A 19,959-nucleotide genomic window follows, 5' to 3' on the forward strand; every position below is an offset into this window, starting at 1 on the left:
GGGGCACCCCACTCCCCTCTCGATCCTCCAAAGAGTCCCTCTCACCGACCCCCGTCACCTGTGGGTGGAGGGACCCATGCGGCTGCTGGAGATCCCATCCCTGAAGCCCGCTTGGATCAGCACCTCCCAGTGCGGTGGGCACGGCAGGGCTGTGCTGGGCTCCCAGTTCCAGCGCCCAGTCCATGGCATGAAGGACCTTTTGCGAGAGGTTTGCAGGTCCCTCTGGAACAGAAATCTCCTTTGCTCCACTGTTCTGTGGCCTCTATTGCTCCAGAATTCGCCACGAGTTCCATTTTACAGATGTTCTATGGGCTGTGGGTTTAGAGCTATGTGTATGTGCGTCTTTCTACTCCACCATCTTTGCTCCACCCCCCCAAAAAGACAGATTGTTACAGAATTGATAAAAGCAGCATGATTCTATTGGGCCAACATGCTTATTTTCCTCTTCTTGTGAAGATGCAGGGACCAAGATTGTGGAAAATCAGGAGCTCAGCTGTAAAAATTCTCATATTAGAAAGAGAATATCATAGGTTAGAGGGAAACACACCCCTAAGATTTGTGATACAGAGTTGGTGAGAGATGCTAAAGTTAGGGTTTAACTCCAAAAATGGTTCAATTGGTTTTACTCAAGTCTATAGAAAAGAGAACAGGTGAAAATCAATGAGAAAGTTACCTCCTTTTATCAGATTATCATAAATTTTCCAAATTGTCTATCTTGTATGGTGCTCTTTATAGTTTATGGTCCACTGTTTTAATGGTTATATTAAAAATAGCATAAAATGGTGGATAAAAAGCCAGCCTCAAAGCCAAGAACACCTGAATTCAGGTCAAGCTTCTGACACATACTGGCTATGTGATCCTGAAAAGTCTGTGTTTCTCAGTGTTCTAGGCAACTTTCTAAAACTGTAAGTTGCAGCAAGAAGGCTAATTTGAATTGGTAGTATTTTTTCACCTGTGAAAACAAAAGTGCAAAACTGAACCCCATTTTAACAATAATAATTTAAAAGAAAAGCATACTATTCAATTTTAATCATCTCAAAAAGAGACCTGGATATGATGACCTAGAGTAGACCATGAAGCCATGAACAAAATACTACCATCATCTCACTTTAATTGAAGACCAAGTATCTAAGAGAAAATAAACCATTGCAAAAAATTCAGTTTCATGAAGTCCACTCTGACAAATGTCACATAGGATAGGAATAATAGTACTTCCTTAATAAACCAACAAATATTTATTAAGTACCTATTGATAAAACCATAGAACTTCTGCCATGGAAGGGACCTCAGAGGTATTCTAGCCCAACCCACATCTGAATAAGAATCCCCTCTACAACATATCCATCATCAAGCTTTTGCTTAAAGACACCAAGTGAAGGGGAACCTATCACCTTTTAAGGAAGTCAATTAGATTCTAAAACAGTGCTAAATATTATTAAATTTTTCTTGAAACCAAGCCTAAGTCTATCTTGGTTTTTTTTAATTGTTTTTTTTATTACTCTCTTTAAAAATTCCCTGTTTGGGAATTCTCTTCTATTCTATGTTCAGCACTATTAGAGACCCATAAGGAGTTGATAAATAATCAGTACAGACAATTCATAAACAACCATAACTGGCACAGCAGATGTAGATGTCATTTGGTCACAGGAATGATAAGACAACAGTTGGAAGAAAAGATACGATTCTTAAATAAAAGAATAAATCTGTTTGTGATTGTAGTATTGATAATAATAACATATTATAGAGAGGAAGTAATAGGAAGTCAAGATTAGGAAAACCAAGGGGTTTGTGAAAATATTAGAGGCCAGATATTCTCATTGAAAGTCAGTGTAAAGCACTGCATTAGAAAGCACACAGATAAGCATATTTCAGGGCATACATGAATACCTGAGATCAGGTAGGATCAGAGGGGTAGGATCCAGGTGAACAAGTAAAAATTAAGGCATGCACAGATACTAATAAAATATCAGAACCCGTATAGGCAGGCAGTTGAGAACCAAGACACAAAGATCAGGGGCAAAGTATATGATTAAAAGTTTGGGTGGAAGGGCAGGCAGACAATCAAGAATCAGGAGATGTACCAAAGGAGCAAGAGAAGACAGGCAAAATCATATATATGTGTATGTGTGTGTGTGTATGTATATATATACACACACATATATACACATATATATGTATATATACATATATGTATATATATGTATGTATGTGTGTATGTGTATATATATGATACACTAATAGGGTAATCTTGTTTCTGATACACCTATCCAAGGTAGGAGGCTTTTTATATGCTTAATTTATGGGGCTGAAATCCAAGCAATAGGCCTGGTCTTCCTACGAACGTTAGAAGTGAATGCCATTGGTGGCAAGAATGTGAATGGAAAATTAGGGGAAATGATGAAAAAGTACTTTCCCCAAATTTTTATACTAGCAGGATTATTCTATGGTATGAAGTTGCTGGTGTCGGAGCAGGAGTGAGCTATTACTAAAGGCTTTTCCACATTCATTACATTTATAGGGCTTCTGTCCAGTATGAATTCCATGATGCTGAATAAGGTGTGTGCTCTGGCTAAAGGCTTTCCCACATTCACTGCATTCATAGGGTTTCTCTCCAGTATGAACTCGCTGATGTTTTCTAAGTGATGAGCTTTCAGGAAAGGCCTTCCCACATTCACTGCATTCATAGGGTTTCTCTCCAGTATGAATTCTCTGATGTTGAATAAAGGCTGAGTGTGCAGTGAAGGCTTTCCCACATTCATTGCATTCATAAGGTTTTTCACCAGTATGAGTTCTTTGATGCTGAGTTAAGTGTGCACTGCGGCTAAAAGCTTTACCACAATCATTACACTTATAGGGTTTCTCCCCAGTATGAATTATTTGATGTTGAGTGAGGGTTGAGAAATCACGAAAAGCTTTCCCACATTCATCACACTTATAAGGTTTTTCTCCAGTATGAATTCTTTGATGTTGAACAAAGGATGAATAATCACTGAAAGCTTTCCCACATTCATTACATTTATAAGGTTTCTCTCCAGTATGAATTCTCTGATGCTGAGTAAGGGATGACCTCACAGTGAATGATTTCCCACATTCATTACATTTATAGGGTTTCTCTCCAGTGTGAGTTCTTTGATGTTCAATGAGGGTTGAGCTCTGGTTGAAGGCTGTCCCACATTCCTTACATTTATAGGGTTTCTCTCCAGTGTGAATTCTCTGATGACGATTAAAGTGTGAGCGGTCACTAAAGATTTTCTCACAGTAATTACACTTATGAGTTTTCTTCCCTGAAGAAATTTTTTGACATTTAACTAATTCTGGATGCAGTTTGAAGGTTGTTCCACATGTATCAAAACTACTAGATTTCTCTCCTATATCAACTCTCTGATGAGTAATAAGTTTTGACTTCAGTGTGAAGTTTCTTCTAATTTCATTACATTTATCATCTCTTTCTTCAGTGGGAATTATATTTTCTGTTACTGTCAATTGCCTGAAACCTTTCTTCTTGGAAAAGGATTTATTCTCAGTCTTGCTTATAGGGTTTTGTTCCTGCCTCTCTAATTTGTCCTCACTTTCACACTCGTCTCCAAAAATGGAACCTTGTGTGATGTCCCCTCTTAGTTTCTCCATTATTGACCTGGTAAATCTCTTGCTTAAAAGATATGTTGCAATCTTCTTCCTTTCTTGGTCTCCAAGTCTGAAAAAAAAATTTTTTTAAATGCAAATGTCATCTATTTTATTTTGAGGGGAAAAGAATATTAGGCCAGTGGGAAGAAGATTGTATATGTGTACGTATACATATGTTAATTTCCAATATTGAAATTAACATATGCTAGGAAATATGGCTTTTTCAGAGAACAAGAAAGTCAACAAAAATGACATAAAAAGGAAAATTATAGTTGTTACACAGGTTCGGGAACAACTGTTTTTGATGGAGCTATGAACTGTCTAGCTATTCAGGAAAGTAATTTACAACTACATAAAAAAGACTATATCTATAACTATTTATACTCTTTGACCCAGCAATAACACTCCTAGGTCTATATCCCAAAGAGCTCAGAGAAAGAGAAAAAGGGACCACGTGCACTAAAATATTTATAGCAGCTCCTTTTGCTATAAGAATGAGAAACAAAGGAAAGTGTCCATCAATTACAGAAGTTTAATATATTATGGTATATGCAATTAATGAAATAACATTGCACCATTCAAAATGACAAAAGGGATCTGAGAAGACATATAACAGCATATAAAAGTATATAAAAGTACACAGAGCAAAGTGAGTAAAACCAGGAAGACAATTTATACAATAACACTGGAAAGAAAAATAACTTTGTGTGATTTAAAACTCTGATCAGAGCAATGACAAAATATGATTTCAGAGGACCAGTGACTACTCACTTCTTGACAGAGTGTAATGGATTGAAGATTTTTTTGAAAAGCACATTTGGGGGCATGACAAATATATGGGTTTATTTTGCTTGACTCTGTTTATTTGTTATAAGGATTATGTGTTTCTTTTTTTCATTGGAAGCAGAAATTTTCAGGGAAGGGGAAAGCTAGTGATAGTACTATCGATAAAAAAAAGAGGGTCAATGAAGCATTTTTTTTCCCACAGAGAACAGACATTCAGAAGGCAACAGAGACAAGCAAGAAAGTTTTGAAAGTTAACATGCAAAATTTATTTTGTACCTTTTTTATACACCTTCTGGAGGGTATGCTCAGCTCAAGTCTGTTGTCCCTTCAATCCATCCTCCATTCAACCAAACGTTTTCTTAAAGTGAAGGTCTGACCATATTACCCCTCTATTCAATAAACTCCAGTGGCACTCTATCACCTTCAGGATAGAAAATGCTCTGTTTGGTATTCAAAGCCCTTTAAACCTAACCCCCCAACTCCCTCCTACCTTTCTAGTCCTCTTACACCTTATTCTACACCATGACCTAGTAACACTGGCCCCCTTGCTATTCCTCAAGCAAGATACTCCATCTCTCAGCTCCAAGTATTTTCTCCAGTTGTTTCCCATGCCTGGAATGTTCTCCCTCAACTTCAACTATGGACTTCACTGACTTTCTTTTAGTCCCAACTGAAATCTCATATTTTATATGAAGTCTTTCCTAAGCCTTTTAATTCTAGTGTCTTCCCTCTGTTATTTCCTATCTTGTATATAGTTCACTTTGTATATATTTGCTTGTATGTTGTTTACCCATTAGAATACAAGTTCCTTACAAGCAAAGACTATTTTTTGCTTCTTTTTGTATCTCTAGCACTTGGTACAGTACCTGACACATAGTAGGTGCTTCATAAATGTTTATTGATATTTTAGGGTTAGTTTTTTTTAAAAGCTGTAACAGAAATTCATAACTTTACACATAATTCTCTTTTTCTGTTCTACTTTCCATTTTCATTTTTTGTGTGTTAAGTTCAGAGTAGATATATGACATATACATCTTTGTGTTTGTTTTTATTGTTCAGTTTTGTCCAACTCTATATGACTTTGTGGACTTTTTTGTGGAATTTTCTTGGCAAAGATACTAGTGTACTTAACCATTTCCTTTTCCATTGTGTCTCCATATTACAGATAAGGAACTGAGGTAAAAAAGGTTTAAGTGAGGTTAAGTGAGGTTGCCTGGAGCTTTATTCACTGCTCACCTAGCCGCTCATATCTGTGTACATACATATATAATGTATGAGTGTTATATACACATACATATATAACACATGTTTATTTATATAGAACATATATAAAAATATAATGCATGTGCGTGAATATACGTGTATATGTGTGCCTTCTGCCTTCCTAGACCATGTTGTTTGAATGTCTTGAGAGAATACTACCTTGGACAAGATACCAAAAGGCACTTTGGTATTAAAGGCACTCAGCTGGCAGGATCAGGGATTCAATTCATTATTCACCTCTCCTTCACTTTCCCTTATTTTTCTGTCTCAAGACTGCATTGTTGCTTTTGAAAACCATCAGAGTTCTACACTGCTAGTGTGGATTAATTTTTTTTGGAGATTTTTAAAAGTAATGCAAGTATCACTCTCATTTTACAAATGAAAAAACCCAGATGCTGAAAGGTTAAGTGACTTTACCGTAGTAATACAGATATTGACAAAATTTTAATTCAGGGTTCTTGATTCCAGATCTTATTCTCTCTCTCTCTCTCTCTCTCTCTCTCTCTCTCTCTCTCTCTCTCTCTCTCTCTCTCTCTCTCTCTCTCTGTCTGTCTGTCTCTCTGTCTCTCTCTCTCTGTCTGTCTGTCTCTCTGTCTCTCTCTCTCTCCCTCCCCACATATATACATATATATATATACATACATAATATGTATGTGTGTATATGTATATCACTGATTACTTTTATGTCACTGCAGGAATTAGGTCTTCAGAATATTTATTTTTTTTTGAATTTTTACATTTTTTTTTCAGTTAACAAGAATTTATGCTTTTTCCTTGCTCCTTCTCTCTACCCTACTGGAAAAAAGAAAAGAAAAACAAAATCCTTGTGATAAATATGCACTCAAGAAAAACAAATTCCCACATTAATCCTGTCAAAAAATATTTGTCTCATTCAGCATCTTGATTTCATCATCCCTGTTTGTCAGGAGGAGGGCTAAACCTGCTTTGGAATTGTGGCACATCATTGAACTAATCATAATTCTTAAGTTTTTCAAAGTGATTTTTCTTTACAATGCTGTTGTAAAAAATGATTCCCCTGGTTCTGCTCATTTCATCCTCCATCACGTAATACAAGTCTTCCGTGGTTTCTCTGAAAATGTCCCCTTCATCATTTCTAAGATAGGATAGTAATATTTCATTACATTCATATAATTTCATCTGGTCAGCTATTTCCCAGTAAATGGGTGCCTTCTTTGATTCTCATTCTTTACTACTACAAAAAGTTGCTGTAAATATGATATGACTTCTTTTTCTCTTTTACTTCTTTGAATAAGTAAATTAATCCAGATAGTATTGCCACAGTTTTGTTATATTCACTCAGTTTATCTTATCCATGAGCAATTACTATTTCTCCACTTATTTGGCCAGTATTTATTTTTGTAAGGGGCCATCTCCACTTCTCCTGATGAATACCAGACAACTGGACTCAGATGGCTCAGGAGGTGAGGTTGGTGACCTTGCACAGCTCTCCCTCACTCCAGTCAAGGTCAATTGCAAGTCATGTAATCACCTTGATGTCATGGTCCTCTTCAAGAACAAAGGACAAACACAACCTGTGAGTGAGTGGCAGCTCCCCTCTCCTCTCCCCTTTCCTCCCTTCCTCCCCTCCTTTCTCCTCCCCTCCCCTCCACTCTCTTCCCTTCCCATTCCCCTCCTCTTCCCTCCCCTTCCCTGGTGTTCTTCCCAGGGGAAGGTGAACTCCATAGTCAAAAGCTGCCTTTTTTTCCCTTTGGGTTTACTGGCTACATTTCTTGCTCAAAGATCAAGCCTTGAACGCAATTCACTCTGGAGCTCATGGACTGGACAGCAAGTCCCCACCCATCTAGCACAGAGTGAATGTAATAACTAAATAGCAATTGTTTCTCTGGGATGGTTTTTCCCTGGGGGTCTTCCCCTCCCAGTTTGATTCTTTTTTTTATTAAAGGGACCATCTCTTGAGTAACTTAAAGATTGGTTGGTTGATGGGTTGTTGTCCTTCATTCTCAAAGAGGACCAAAATGACATCACCATGATAAACTGAAGTTTCAGTGTGTCTGACTATGGCTGATGAGACCCATACATGCTTGGAATGTTCTACCACAGATTGGACACAGAGAGTCCCTGTGAATATTTGAGGTGGTTACTCCAAATGTGCACCTAACTCACCAATGGGTTTGAGACCTCTTGGTTACCCTCAGCCTGGTTTGGCCCATCTGCCAAAAAGGCTTACCAGGTATGGCCACTGTGCATGCTGCAGCTTCTTGGAGCCACAGGTGAGAGTTGGGTGGAACAGGTGGACACCAAAGGTGGAAAGAGCCCTGAAAAGAGCTCGGCAGCCATCACACCAAACTTATCAGTCCTCCCTGAACATACCCTACACTCCAACCTAAAGAAGCCTATTCATTGAATGGGTGTACCTCAAAGAGAGAACCTGGTAAGACCCTAACTTGAGAGGGCCAGGGTCTTGCATTGCATCCTGGGCCATCTCCAGTTGTCCTGATGAATGTCAGGCTACTCGACCCAGATGGTTCAGGAGAGGAAAGTGGGGTTGGTGACCTTGTACAGCCCTCCCTCACTCAAATTAAAGTCAACTGCAAGTCATGTCATCATCCTGATGTCATGGTCCTCTTCGAGAATGAAAGACAAACACAACAACGAATGTATATATGTGTATGTATATATATATGTATATTATATATGTATATATGTGTGTATAAACATGCATATATGTACACAGATACACATACATATATGAACGCACAACACATTCATTGTGTTATATGCACATACATATGTGTTATATATACATACATGTGTATATAAAAATATGATAATGGATATGTACATACTCAGATGGGGTCAGCTAGAAGGTACACTGAATAGAGCACTGGCCCTGGAATCAGGACGATCTGAATTCAAATCTGGCCCCAGACACTTACTAGCTGTGTGACCCTGGAGTAATGTATAAATTCATTTAAGATATTCTGACTCACTCAGTATGTCTACAATCTGACTCTAACTAATCTAATGCCTAAGTAGAAGTTGAAGGACTGTTTATGGAAGTGGGCACCCCTCCCAGAATCAGACATTCCTAAACAGAAATGCTCTCACGGATGTTTTGAGAACAGTTTCTTTCCCACCAATCATGCATATAACTGGCTAAACGCCTTCTTGGTTAGCAGGAACTACTAAAGGCGCGTAGTCCTGAGCCATCTTCAGGAGCCTTCCCCATGGTACAGATGTGTAATCCAGGACCTTCCCATGAGGACTCTGGAGGCTGACCCAGGACTCACCAGCCATGTGATCCAGATGTAGATAACTGCCCCGTTGGTGCTGATCAATTGTGGTAATATTGGATACCTGGTGAGACTTACTGATTGTGACACATCTGTTGAGATTTACTGATTATACCATAACAGTTGAGATTTGCTGATTGTGCCATAACTGTGGAGATTTGCTGATTGTGACATAACTATTAGGACTTACTGACTGAGAACTTTATTATTATTTTCATTATTATTACTAATGAATACTAATAATATATATACACACATATGTCAAACTTGAGACTCTGTCATTTCTGAACCAATCTGAACTGAAACTAAATTAAGCTGCAGCAAATAAGGTTTCTTCATAATATATTTTTTTTGCATCACGAACAGAATTGGTTTAGAAATGCCTTCGTTCTCAAAGAAAACAGACCCATTGAATGCTGACATTCTGGGGTGGGAAGATATGCCTTACACATCCCTGGCTAAAGAGTGGGCCACGGTGAATACTGGGAAAGCAAATTGAGGAAAGCAGAACCTCTGGATGTTGTACACTGCTTAGAGAATATCCCTTTTGAAAAAGGGGAAGATCATTTGACTGTTTGCCAGAGAGGCTGGGCTCTCCTGGCTTCCTATGAGCCTATACAACAGCAAAAGGGCACCCTGATACAGGAAAAAGTTTGAGTTGAGAAAGAGATGGCTGAAGTGCTTGATAAATGTCTATGTCACAATGGCAGAATATGATCCTCAGTGAACAAGCAAGAGGATATCAACGTGTGTCAGAAAAAAGGCATTTGTAGGGTTGTGCAGCAGAAATATAGGAAGAGAAAAAGGAAAATAAGTAAGATAAAGGAAGCTTTTTGCGTGGTCTCCACATGAGGACTAAAAATCTCCCCAAAACTGTCTGATTTGTGCAAGGGATTTCTGACAATTCTCTCTGAGCTTTTGGATTCTCCCTGTTATTTTGGTGTTTGTGTCTCTGTGTGATTCGAATGAGTGTCTATGTGTAATGTGACACCCTGTAAGGTTTAAAATACAGCCAGCCAATAGGAGTAGCCTGCAAGGGCAGTAGCTGGACTTTTCTTGGAATTCTGCTCTCTGTTTCTCTACCCCTCTCCCTCCCTCCCTGACTGTAGCAGCCTCAGAGGAGCAGGTGGATAGGAGAGAAAAAAGATACTTTACTGTTTAGGTTATATGATTGGTAAAGGCAAGTCAAAGAAGGTTTGAGAGTAAAGGGTTTGGAAACTTTTGAAAAGCAATTGGTGAAAAAAAATATTCTCCTTATATATATTCTACCTTTAATCAAGTTTTGAATGTGGAAGGAGAGACAAGAAAGAAAGGGGGAATATTTTCCCCTCAGATCAGAATGACTAGCATATACTCATTTCATGCCTCACATAAAAGAAAAGGTTTTATGTACTGGAACACAACCAAAAGGTAATTGAATTAATTCTGGTCATCTTTTAAGTGAAATGTGCCACTCCTAATTTGATGCTTAAGATAGGTCAGCATTTATTATATTATTTGGCACTAAGGCAAATTAGGAAAATGTTTAGATCTGAAATTTGTTAACTGGGTGACCTTAAGCAAGTTACCTCAGTTTATCTGACATGATTGGAAAGTGCCTAACATAATATCTGGCAGAGGGTAGACCCTATAATTGTGAACTATTATTACTAGTTCCTAAATTAGATGTGACCACTATACAATGCCAATAGTGATAAGATGCCCAATTTTCTATGTAAGGTTAATTTGGAAATGCATTCAACAAACTTGGTGTCACCTGATTGGTAATCTGTTTGTTTCAAGTTTTTAATACATAATATTTTTTCAAATTGGCAAACTTTTGTATCAGTCATGTCAAACAACTTTTCATCATTTGAATGTTATTAAAGTATGAACTGAAAGAAACTAAAAGATAGTGGAAAAATTGTGTAAAACCAGCTATGTTACTTTATCAGCCCTGCTAACCTTGTCTTAGAATGTTTATTAACTGCCATTTAGAAAACCAGGTATTTCCACTTTTGCCTGTAGTTAAAGAGGAGGTTGTAGCTAAAACAATTCAACTATCACTTATGAACGATGTAAGATCGTCAGTAAAGGGAATTGAAAGAGGGAGAGCATTCCAAGAATCTGGGACAGTCAAATAAGAGAAAGTCAAGAGCAATTAAGAGAAAATGCCTGGAGCAGGGATGTCTAGTTCATGGAACAACAAGGAGGTCATGTATTAAAAAAGAGATGGAAAGGAGTAAGGTATAAGAGCTCTGAATGCCAAACATGTATTTTGTATTTGATTCTAGAGGAGAAAGGGAGCCATTGGAGTTTATTGAGTATGGATGAGTGGGTGGGTTGACATAATTAGACATGCCTTTCAGGAAAATTGCTTTGGTGGCTGAATGGAGGGTAGACTGCAGTAGGGAGAGACTTGAGTTTCTCCACCAGCTTGGTATTGCCATAGTCCAAATGAGGTGATGAAGGCCTCTACCAGAATGGTGGCAATATCAAAGGACAAAAGGGTGTATATTTGAGAGATAGTGCAAAGGTGAAATTGAGAGGCCTGTAGACTGGGCATAGGAAATGAGAGATAATGAAGAGTTAAAGTTAGTTTGTAAGTCAGGGAAACGGAGAGAAGAGAGTTGCCCTTGACAATACATAGGGATGGTAAGAGGCAAGGATGGTATAGGGAAAAGATAATGAATTCCATTTTGGAGATACTGAATTCGATATGTACTGAACATCTAGTTTGAGCTGTCTGAATGTCAGTTGGGGATGAGAGACTGCAAGTCAGCAGAGAAGTTAGGGCAGGATAGGTGGATTTGGAAATCACTGGCATAATTAAATCCATGGGAGCTGATGAAATCACCAAGGGAAGAAGTTTAGTATTACTCAACAGTAATAGTAAAGTTAAGAAGAAGGGAGAATTTGGTTGGGGGGGTTGGAGTGGAGAAGATTTTGGAGAGTTCAGTTTTGAATATGTGGATATTAAGATATCTACAAGACATCTAGTTCAAAGAAACAGCTAGAGCCACAAAACTAGAAGAAAGGAGAGAGGTAAATATTATATAATTAGATCTGAGAATCATTTGCATGAAGATGATATAGAAATTGATTAAGGAATTGAGCGAAAAAAGAGAAGAGATATGATAGCTAGGTGGGATAAATGATTTGAGGGGTTTTTGATACGAGAATGCTTACAGACAGGAGAGAAGGAGCCAATAGATAGGAAGAGATTGAAGATTACTGAGGGTGGATATGAGAGAAATGGCAATGTGCTGGAGAAGACACACATGTACAGGATTTTTCCTCAGAAAAAGGGGACAAAGGAGGAGATAGTGGCAAAAGGCATCTGAGATGAGTAGGAGGGAAAAAGAGAACACTCTCTACAAAGAGCCTCAAAACAACGTTCTCAGCTGTGAGAGCAGGAACTATGGGAGATTTGAAGAAGAATGAAAAAGTCTGGAAAAGTCACTGCAGTAAGTGGGAAAATGAATCAATTCGGGGACTATAAAATGATTGCCTGGCAGCAGTGAGGGTTCAGTTGAGATTATGTAAAATAAGTCTTTAGTGGACCCAGTCAAAATGGTTTTATAACTTTCTCCAACTTTGTTCAGTGGCATTTGAGTAGAAGCAAAAGCAGTGGATGATGGGAATAGTTCAAAATTGAAGTTTGGCAGGGCAAGATTGGTCACAGAATAAAGGACACTTCTAGACTTTCTCACTACCATTATCACTCAGTAATTTCTGCTTTGAGATTCACTCAATCCATATTTACCACACAATCAATCAAAATTCTTGTAGCTGTTATCTACTAACCCTTAGGACACTGCAACTCCTCCACCAAGACCAGTGAGTTAAGGGGAGTATATGTCCAAAGGGTTGGAAAGTTGTGTCATCAGGAAGGAGGCAGATTTGAGTGAGTACAAAATAGATGGAAGGAGTGATGAAGAAGCTTAAAGATGAAAGCATTCCAGAGATCACAATGAAAAAGGATAAACAGTTCTAAAGTGGGATACTAGGTGTCAGGGATAGGAGTTGAGAGAGATAGAATAAGGAAGTAGTCAGTGGAAGATGGAGAATGGGGTTTGAAACATGATGTTATTGGAATGTGAACAATGTGATGGAGTGTCAGTATGTTCACTACTGAAGAATAATAAGTTCTGATAGGTTATCATCATTCCTAGGAGTTCAGCCTCAGCATTGGAGTCATTCCAGGGTTTCAGACCCTGCCTTGGAAGGTGTTCCCATAAAGAGGGTAGGATCAGGTGAGGCAACTATTAGAGATGGAACTGTAAGAGGATAAAGAGAATGCATGGAAGGAGAGTGCATAAATGGATGGCCCAGAGAGGGCAGGGCTAATTTCCAAAGCAATTTCATATAAATGATCTAATTTTATCCTCACAACAACCACTGCCCCCAGTCCCTTGATCTACAGAGAAAATTTCAGAGGGCATGATAAAAAGGCTCAATAGACTTCTCAATACTCAAAAACCTCTAAAAGAGAGGATCTTAACTTGGTGTCCTTGAAGGGGTCTGTAGTAGATGAGGAAAAAAAATACACCTTTTTTCAATATAATTTACTAGACATGCCTATGACATGAAAAAGATTAAAAACTCTTATTAAAAAAGGATCTTGGCCTTGTGTACCTGAGAGGGGAGGAGAATTAGGGAGTTAATCTTGTGTCAAACTCAGTTATTTGATGAGGAGAATCACTCAGAAATGACTACACTAGCTAATAATACATTTAAAAACGACTTTTTGGAAACAGAGAAGGAAGAAAGTGAGGAACATTTCCTATGGAATTCATTTATCAATAGGGATGACACAATCAAATGAGATTATATTTGTAAAGTGCTTAACCGGGTCTAATACATCGTATGTGTTTAATAAATATGTGTTTCCCCCACCTATCTTTTAAATTGAAAATGTTTGCAGCTTGCATTAATTGTGAGTAGTGAAATGTATTGTGAGGCAGAAGTTCTTAAAATAATAGATTGCCTATGCTTCTCATTTTGATGCACTGTAAAGATGTACATACTGATAACCAGCAACCCATCATGAAAATGGAGAATGTTAGCAGGTCAACTAAGGAAGTATCATATCATCTCCCCAGTGATTTCATTAGCTCACATGAGTTTAATAATCTTCAGTATAGAAATGTCTCCCAAATGCATATATACCCTAGCCCTAATCTCTCTACTTAACTCCAGTTCGGAAATTCTCTCTACTAACACCTCATACTCAACGTTTTAAAAAAGAATTCCCTATTTCTCTTCTAAATTTCCTTCTGTCTATGGCCAAGTACCAATATCCTTCCAATAACCTCATTTTGATCTTTGGTGCTTCCTATTCCTCATCTCCATCTACCTTCCCCACCTATTTTCAAATCTGATACTAAATCTGGTTGATAATACCACCACAATGCCTCCTACTCTTCCTATTCTCCCCATGTGCTTTGCTACCACTGTATTCCAGGCCCTTATAGTTTTATTTAACTAATTCATTTCCTTGCCTCTGATCTCTCCCAATTCTAATTCACCATCCACAACTGTCAATTTGGAAAAGCGCAGTTCTGACCATACCATTCTCCTATTCAAAAACCTTCAAAAGGTCCCTTCTGCCACCAGGAAACAGCTTCAAATTTAAGGCCCTCTACAACTGATCTCCAATCTACCTTTTTAGTTTGATTTCACAATACTCATCTTCATATATTCTATGTTCCAGCTTTCTCCCTGAACTCAAAAATGCCATCTCCCACATCTGAGGATTTCAAAAATCGTTCTTCATGGTTGGAATATACTCCCTCCTCAGTTTAGCCTTTCAGATTTCCTATTTTCCTTTAAGAAAAATTTTAGGTGTCAACTCCTATGAAGCCCTCCCTAAATCACTCCTACCCCACTTATTAAGGCCTCACATATTCCTAGGTTCATTCATTGATCTTTCAAATGCCCTCTATATTTCTTGTCTTGCATTATTTTTCATTCTCTTGGATCTGTTAAAAGATATATTCCTCAAGGAGTATAAATTCCTTGAGGAAAGGACTATTTTGGTTTGTTTTTGGTTTTTTGTCTTTCCATCTTCAGAATCTATCATAGTGCTTGCTAATTAGTGGAGTTTTTTTTTTTTATTTGAATAAGGTAGGTAGCATAAACATTATTTTTTATTTATTAATATTCTCATCTCAGATAAAAAATGAGGTTAAATGACTTGTACATAATAACACATCTATTATGTGGTAGCAATGGGACAAAAACCAGTCTGGCATTCTTTTACTATATACCACAATATGAGTGCTAAAAGTAAATCCTGTTAAGAAGAGTATCTGGATTCTTTTTTCTCTTATATTTGTCACTATCTGGCAATCTAACCATTTAAAATTCATTTCACCCATTTTATTACCAAGTTTCCTATTTATAAAATGCAGATGGGTATGTCTTTTCATTGGATTGTTCCCTACTCTCTAAAGATTGTCTTGACCTAAGTCAAGACCTATTCTACCTAAGACTATCCTGTTTTGAGAAAATTTGGTTTCTCGGTGACTCGGGAAACTTTATGTTCAAGGTTAGCACTTCTTCAGCAACATTTCTTCATCAGCGGTTCAAATCTGCACCCACAGCAGGGAATGTGCATTTCCACACTAACTAAACACTCTGCTAAGAATTACTGACAGCAGAGACACATCAGAAGTAGCAAAAGGGCCGTGACAGTTTCAGTTACACAATCAGACCTCAGGGAACTCAAAAAAGCAAGGCACTGATTGCTTACATTGGCATGGTTTCATGAAAAGAGCACAGGTACTTGATATAAAGAGACCTAGTTTCTCAACCTGGTACTACCACTTACCAGCTGTGTGACCTATCTCAAGTCATTTTATCTCTTTGAGTTTCTTCATCTGCAAAATGAAGGATCTCAAGGGTGCCTTCCAAAGGTAACGTTCTGTGTTACAGTGAGGACTCAGTAAAGTTTGTTGGGGGAAGCTTCCCTCCAGGTCCTTAGTCCCTTCCCTGTCAAGGAGGCTGACCCGGCTGAAACGACAAATGACAAACAGTCCCTGTCCAGTGGCTCTACCTCCCTCCCACCCCTTCCCCCATACAACAACTCAGGCAGAAACAAGCCTCCGGCTACGGATTCTCCCCCAGGGTGCTATTAAGGTGTCCGACCTCCTGCAAAAGAAAGGGCCCAAGTCAGTAAATACCTGGAGATGGGATCCCAGGACGGATGTCCTACGCGGAACCAAGGCGTCCAGAAATGGTGACGGAGCTGCGCACGCATCCCTGGCCTCCCGTCAGGTCTCCTGCAGAGGCGGGGCCTTGGCACTCAGCTTCCCCAAAATTTTAGGGTTCCCCGTGACTTCCGTTCGGTAGCTCAGCAGCGCCCTTCTTCCCCTGAAGTCGCTACACCCTCTCTCTCTCCCGCTCCAGCCTTTGCACATCCCTCCTCACCTTCCCCTGCACCCCTTATCCCCCATCCCCGCAAATATCCTATACCTACCTCCCAGTAGGCCCTGACACAAACCCAGTCCCTTAGCAAAAGCTCCGCTCGATCGCCATCGCGCATGTCATTAGAGGAGGAGCGAGGGCACTGCTGGAGGCTGGATCTGTCCGAGGTTTTGGCGACCACCTACCGCCTGAAAGGTTCCTCCCGCCCAGCGCCTAATTTTCGAGTCAGCACCAACGCGGTTTACGTATTTCCTTTTTAACTTTAATGCCTTTTTAAGTTATGAACTTGACATAAATGAACAAACGGGAATATTTCCATATACAAAGAAGAGAAAAAGGTGTGTGAGCTGTGAATTTTTATTTAGGACACATTGGTTTTTAGAGAAATATTTAAGTGGTTTGCTAGGTAGGAGTAGACATTCATCTCAACTGCGCATACAAGCTTTACAAAAATTGACCATGTAGGAGGACATAAAAACCTCACATTCAGAAAAGCAGAAATATATTAAATACCTCCTTTACTGACCATAATGAAATAAAATATATTCAATAAAGGGCCATGGAAGAAGGCATTCAAAATTAACTGGAGACAAAATAACTGAATCCTAAAGAACTGGTGGAGCAAAGAACGAGTCATAGAAATAATAGATAATTTCACCCCCCTAAAAATGATAACAGTGATTCAACATATCAAAATTTGTGAGCTTCGGAAAAGCCCTGCTTAGGGGAGACTTCATGTTTTTCCTCTATAGAAAAGAGAAAGAATAGATCAATTAATTATTTACGCAACTAAATGTAGCAATTATGTCCTTAGTATCCCTGAGCCGGGCAGGTTGAAGACCAGTCTCTTTTCTACCGTCATTACACATACACACACACACACACACACACACACACACACACACACACACACAGTTAATATTTAATATAAATTTTAGACTTTAATAAGGGCCAAAGTTTGAATCAAGAAGAGTCTGGACCTAATAGTCTCCTTTGTTTGGAGGATGCCTACACCTTGGGTTGTGAATAAACAATTTCAAAGGCCTGTTGAGGACAGGATGTCTGCAATCTGGGTGATGGGACTTTTCCTTACCTTGAATCACAAAGGCATGCTACGGAAGGAAGATGCCCATAGCCTGGGATCACAAAACCCAATTACAATGTGTTTACAGTGTGAGAACTCCTTTCTCATGGCAAAATGTACTTAAGACAATGAATTTCTGTAATAAGGCAGCCAGTTCTGATCCTGGCTCCATAGCGCTATGTAACTGTTTTCTTTATGGGGAATTGCTTAATTAATTAAATCATAAAATGTATCCATTTAGCCTGCTGCCTTTTCTCTAACCAAGTTTTCAGGTCAACAACACACACACGCACATGCACGCACATTTCTAGGTGCCATTAACCATTTAATGCTGGGTGGTTTTTGGTATTTTGTTTTGTTTTGTTTTTTACAAAATAATATTTACTTCAAAGATATATGTCCTTGTTGGGATGAACTACAAATATTTTCCCTGAACATGTTAAGGGACTATTCCATCTTGTCTAGAGAAGGAGGAAGGGGCTGAAAACTTAGTTCTGTCTTTACACAGCATTGATCTTAGCAAGTTTACACCCAAAGTTAGCATCTTTGCTGCAAAAGTCCTTATCTCAGTTACCACTGGGCTGAAATTCAAAAGGTTACTCCTTGTTCTTCAGTTATCAATGCCGCACTGGCACTGACTCTAGGACCCAGATTCTGGAATACTAGAAGACTGAGGCACCCTTTGGACCTTTTGAATTCCCAAGGGTGAAGAGGCCTTTCCCTTATAACTTGTTCTCTTTACCACAGAGTAAGCTGCCCACAATCACTTATAGAATGTCCATGTATGCTTCACAGTTTCTTCAAGGCACTTCCCTTATACATCATCATGCTTCTTCCAGAAGTAAGCTCCCTGGCCTTTCCACTTGTAGAAATGCTGTCTCAGATGTTATAAGCATGCATTAGACCTCCATAAACATGTACAGGTATATTTTTATACAGCCCTATACATATACACACACCCACATATATAAACTACTTATATGTATATGTGTATATAATGCAATCTATGTGCATATGTATGTATATGATGGCCAGAGAATTTCTGGGTCAGGCCTTGTGACGCTCCTGTGATAAGACTTTGGACAGCAAAGAAAGTTTAACTCAGATTACTTTCCACCACTATTATAAAAAGAGGGCACTTCAGTCTCTATTTTGAGTTTACAGACATTGTTTCTGAAAGCTCAAAAGTCATATGACCTGCAAAATCAAGGCTAAAAAGGAAGCCACAACTCTTGATTTGACCAGCTTGCAGGTGTCCTTATCTTCCCCCTTCTGTTACTTGTGTTTCAGACATGTACCCTTATCTTCCCCTCCTGGTTTTTGTAAATTTTTAAAATTCCATTGTCCTATGGTGAATTTATATTCTATATAAGGTAGCTGAAGCTGATGCTCTAGGTTTTCTGACTTTCCATACAGAGAAACCTACATTCTGAGTGTAAATAAATATGCCCATAACTGTATCTGTATGTTGATCCAATGATTGGCAGTAGTTAATAATCAATGGGGCCCTTGGATAATTTTTATTTCAATATATATATGTGCATGTGTGTATATACACATGTATATATGTACACATACATGCATATGCATGTTTTCCATATCCATACACACATATATTCTATGTTGTATGGGAATCAATTGCATAAATTAAATGACCTCACTTCACTTAAAGTAAGTAAGATAGAAGATATTAGACTCTGGTGTATTCATCAGCTGAGAATACATCTTGATTACTCGCTAGGTGTGAATAAGGCCTAGACATGCTTCTAGGTACTTTTTAGGGTCTGTATAAAATGAAGAGCTAATTTACCATCACAAATATTTAAGTATCTGGTGGAAGAAAGGAGAGAGAGCCACTACCGAAAAGTATTCACTTGACAGAGGGAAAGGAGAGGATTTCAGCCTCAGCCTAGGTCTATTTCTCCTCCTCCCCTGCTCCGTATCTAGAGAAGGTTATTGTGAGCCTCAGTAGACCTGGAAGATTTGGAACTTCTCATTGGCCTCCTAGCATCATACCTGAATTAGCAGCAGCTGGTGAACACAATGAGGAAAGTCAATTCAAGGCTCCATAAAGAGTCCAGAAAGAAAGCTACAGTATAGCCAAGGGGAACACTGGGCTACTCTGTTTCTTTGCTTTTCTATATTGTGTGTAATCTGTTCCACTGATCAAACTATTTTTAAGTTTTTATTGATATTTTGTTTCTTGTACAACCATAGTTATCCCATGTGTTCCTCTCCTTCCCCTCTCAGGGAGGTATCCCATATGACAAATTTATTTTTAGAGAGGAAAAAAAGTGAACAAACTGGTTGATACATTGAAAAAGTCCCAAAACATGTGCAATATATAACACCTGTGAACCTCTCATTCCACAACAGGAGGAGTTATGAGAGTCTTCACTTCTTTCTTCATTTGAGTCCTGCTGGACTTTATCATTTTGCTTTATTCTCTTTTGATGTGTGTGTATATGTGTTCTTTCCATTTACACACAGTGGATAAAATGCCAGGCTTGAAGTCAG

At 38.6% G+C, this 19,959-nt stretch overlaps 1 protein-coding gene across 1 annotated transcript in view; it reads right to left on the minus strand.

The window, feature by feature from the left end:
• Positions 1–16,378, minus strand: part of LOC140525461 (uncharacterized) — a 75,530-nt gene extending 59,152 nt beyond the window's left edge. The window contains 2 exon segments of the mRNA XM_072640886.1: positions 2,433–3,694; positions 16,115–16,378. Of these exon segments, the coding sequence (XP_072496987.1) occupies positions 2,433–3,694; positions 16,115–16,191 (1,339 nt within the window). The 5' untranslated portion in view covers positions 16,192–16,378.
• Positions 16,379–19,959: the final 3,581 nt, after the last annotated feature.

Source organism: Notamacropus eugenii, chromosome 2 (genome assembly GCF_028372415.1).
Source record: "Notamacropus eugenii isolate mMacEug1 chromosome 2, mMacEug1.pri_v2, whole genome shotgun sequence".
NCBI classification, from domain to species: Eukaryota; Metazoa; Chordata; class Mammalia; order Diprotodontia; family Macropodidae; genus Notamacropus; species Notamacropus eugenii.